Below are 3756 nucleotides of genomic sequence, written 5' to 3'. Positions count from 1 at the left end.
ATCGTTTTTCCTTATTTTGCCATGATTCCCCAAAGGAAAGTACGAAGTCTCTCGATAAAAGGCTTCGGTGTGACTAGTGTGAAGCCTTTTTCCACCAACGACTTCGACAAAATTGTCACTACATACCAATCCAATTTCTTGCAAATTCTTGGCAAACTGTTTGAAATCTTCAACAAGCAACGCGCGTTTTGCATGACAAGCCGAGTATATTTGCCTTTTTAAATGGAAAATTTTTCCACACAGTAACTGGCATTGGATCTTGTGCGATGCAAATTTGGAACTTTCCTTGTTGCATGCATTAGCTACAGTTTTCGTCGACATCAATCGTTCAGTAAGTCTTGTAACTAAAAAGCGCTTAAAACTTTCCGCAATAATTTTTTTGTTTTTGGTTTTAAAAACCCCTCTATTAAAGGATACTTTTTTAACGTGATCTCTGCTAGTTTTTCCATGACTCTTATTACTTTGTTTCGAAACCCTTTTAGTATTTCCTAAATTTGTCAGCGTGGACTTGCACTTGAGTCTGTAACTCGAGGTTTTACTTTGAAAGCGATCCTTGTTTTTTAAATAGTACTTTTTACAGTATAATTTGTTTATTCCAGGATCTTTCAAAATTGTCCTTGCGTTTCGCTTTCTAGATCTTAAGCGTTCTTTATGTTTCTTAGCTTGTTCTCGAGAAACCATTTTAGATTTGTTGATGCGAGCGCCACGAAATGTATTTTTTAGAGCACTGAAAGATTTCTCCTAGGCACCCCTTTTGATTAACAAAGGTATCTCTTTCGTTCCACAAACGTATCTCTTTCGTTCCACAAACGTATCTCTTTCGTTCCACAAACGTATCTCTTTCGTACCACAAACGTATCTCTTTCGTACCACAAACGTATCTCTTTCGTACCACAAAGGTATCTCTTTCGTTCCACAAAGGTATCTCTTTCGATCCACAAAGGTATCTCTTTCGATCCACAAAGGTATCTCTTTCGATCCACAAAGGTATCTCTTTCGATCCACAAAGGTATCTCTTTCGATCCACAAAGGTATCTCTTTCGATCCACAAAGGTATCTCTTTCGATCCACAAAGGTATCTCTTTCGATCCACAAAGGTATCTCTTTCGATCCACAAAGGTATCTCTTTCGATCCACAAAGGTATCTCTTTCGATCCACAAAGGTATCTCTTTCGATCCACAAAGGTATCTCTTTCGATCCACAAAGGACTCCGTTTGTGCCAGACAGACACAATTAAGATTAAAAAATATATATATAACACCTCATACAATGAAACAAAAAACAGCAACGTAAAGTCTGGTCCACTTTTAAAAAAGGGTCAATCCCAAACTAACAGAAACGCCGTTAAAAACATTCAAATAAACAGTTGATAGTAAGTAGTTACCTTTCAACAGGGGTCGGATCCTGGAACAGAATGTAAACTTGGAAGAAATAATTAGGCTTAGAAAAAATAGGCCTCAAGTAAATAAAAACGCGCCTCGTGAAGAGTCGTGTTCGAATTTACGGGATTTCATTGTCAGTTCAGTTCAAGGCACCTTCACCATGAGAACGGTAAGTTTGTGGCGATTTCCTTTGCCTGTTGACAATATGCGACCATGGAGCAATATTAAATTAGATTTAAATTTCATTTGTAGCACAAACAATTTAATCAAAAGGAGGGAGAACAAACAATTGTCGGCTGCTTATGTGTTAGATGTCTGCTATTGAAGGTGGTTATTTAAAATAATGAAAATAACAAGTTGTTAATTTATAAAAATGTATCCTAATACGAAAAGTTATTATTATTATTATTGTTATTATTATTATTATTATTTCGTACCCTAAATTCTCTGGCTAGAAATCATATCCTACAGAATGATCGAATTAACATTAATTGGGAAAAAAATTTGTAACAAATCGTGAAAGTTTATATGGCGCAGTCACGAAAAACAAAAAAAAAACACACTGCAAAATGAAGTAAAGAACTAATAATTATCAAATTATTAATTATTAAATTTACGAACTTATCACAAATGGTACTGTCTGACTGTTCGTGAATTGCACAACCAACAATGACACATTTTTCATATTTTCCCTTCATGCCAACAGAGGGCAGTTGAAAGAGGCTAAAGGGCCTATACCGCCACTTTTAAAAGGACTGTTTTACCTTTTCATTTGTAAATCCTTAGAGTAATAAAATAATAATTTTAACGAAGTCCTTTTTGGGTAATTTTTAATTTTAACGGAACCAAGATTTTTTTTCCAAACTTTCAGCAAACATTGGGTGCGTTCAGAGGAGCATTCCAAGTAGGGTGACTCAGCTTTGTTCCAAATCGGTTTCTTCAATAGTCTGCACTGAACGCTAATTTGTTTTAGAATTAGGCTTAAGTAAGTGATTTCAATTTTTTAAACTGTTAAACTTCGTAACATTTTTCTATTTAAGTGGAAATTTGCGAATAAATCGTTTCATTTAGAGTCCAATTTCAAGTAAGTGATTCCAATTTTTTAATCTGGTAAGCTTCGTAACATTAATCTATTTAAGTGGAAATTTGCGAATAAATTATTTTATTTTGAGTCTAATTTCACATTCTCGAATTTTTAAACCATTTTTAAAACTTGGAAAACGTTTATAGTGATTTTTTGAAAATGCAAATTAAAAGCCTTGCTCTACCAAAACAGCAGCCAGGGCTTAATTGGTTGCGAAATGATGTACGGGAAAACTGATTATTAAATTACTTCTATTTCAAAATTTAGGGCTACAAAATGGAAAATTTTTCCATTATGAATTCTACCCTAAACTTTCGTTTTTTTGGAGGAGGCTCACGTGGGCGCGACCAGCAACGAGGTGGTTCTGGAGGGAGAAGCCGGCCGCGAGGTAACGCTGAAAGATCCGTAAGATCCGGCAGGATCGGGCGGCAAGGAGCTATTGCCTCTGTCACTACAATGAGAGGCCAAGGAAGTTGGCGTGGTCGTTACCAAAAAAAATGTTATAATTGCAATCGCTATGGACATATCGCTGCCAATTGTTGGAGACCGGGTATAGTATTCCATCTATCATTATGAGAAGTGAGTTTACCATTTTAACCTGTCAATTCAATAAAAAGGTACTGCTAAGGTCTCGGGCACCGCCAAACCCACGTCTATCGACCAAACCGTGGCCGTCGACCATACCGCGGCCGAGGACCATACCGCGGCCGTTGACGAACCTATGGCCGTCAAAAAATCTGCCGGTGTCACCGTCGTCACAAGAGACAACGAGGAAAATCTCCTTGATATAGATGATGATATGAAGTCGTACGTTGAATGGTTTTTCATGAATTTAATTTCTAATTTCTTTTATTTGGGGTTTTAAAAAATATTTTTAACCATTTTTACGCAGGATGTCAGTTGACGAGTAACTTTTTCAATAAAATGTTATTCTTTATAATAATTCACTTAAATAAATAAATATTTCAAACGTTATAACAAAGTTTTTATTCGCCTCCATGAAACATATTGGTAAGGGCATGACGGTTATAGAATATAATATTTTACTTAAATAAATATTTCAAACGTTGCAACAAAATTTTTATTCGCCTCCATGAAACATATTTGTGAGTGTTATAGAATATAATAATTATAATAATAATAAGCGATCTTCTTCGTCAATAATTCACGAGTATCGTGAATTATTTACCAGAACAACAACTCTTTGGGCAAAGAATAGTTATTATAAAATCATACCAAGTCACGAAGTTTATAAATAGACTTGTATTGCTCCATGTGGCATAGCAAGG

The 3756-nt window shown here is 35.4% G+C and overlaps 1 protein-coding gene across 2 annotated transcripts; it reads left to right on the top strand.

Annotated features, from left to right (window-relative positions):
* The first annotated feature begins 1097 nt into the window (after positions 1-1097).
* On the top strand, positions 1098-3548 carry LOC149584504 (uncharacterized). Of its 2 annotated transcripts, XM_089863447.1 has the most exons (4): positions 1098-1552; positions 1636-3017; positions 3085-3274; positions 3360-3548. In XM_089863447.1, exons 2-4 carry the CDS (start codon positions 2744-2746, stop codon positions 3376-3378), a joined length of 483 nt encoding a protein of 160 aa, XP_089719573.1. In that variant the 5' UTR covers positions 1098-1552; positions 1636-2743; the 3' UTR covers positions 3379-3548. The 2 variants fall into 2 exon arrangements, with proteins under 2 accessions (XP_089719573.1, XP_089719572.1); XM_089863446.1 differs by having other exon boundaries at positions 1098-3017.
* Positions 3549-3756: the final 208 nt, after the last annotated feature.

The sequence above is a fragment of the Phalangium opilio genome, unplaced genomic scaffold (genome assembly GCF_054372755.1).
Source record: "Phalangium opilio isolate 3A_F unplaced genomic scaffold, DU_Popi_V2 ptg001170l_1, whole genome shotgun sequence".
NCBI lineage: Eukaryota > Metazoa > Arthropoda > Arachnida > Opiliones > Phalangiidae > Phalangium > Phalangium opilio.
This window is presented reverse-complemented; position numbering and strand designations above follow the sequence as displayed.

What these genes read in the sequence shown, in the direction of transcription:
- LOC149584504 (XM_089863447.1), top strand. Translation starts at nt 2,744, where the DNA reads ATGGAAAATTTTTCCATTATGAATTCTACCCTAAACTTTCGTTTTTTT. An exon ending in TGCCAATTGTTGGAGACCGG is followed by an intron (nt 3,018 to 3,084) that starts GTATAGTATTCC and finishes TTCAATAAAAAG; the next exon opens with GTACTGCTAAGGTCTCGGGC.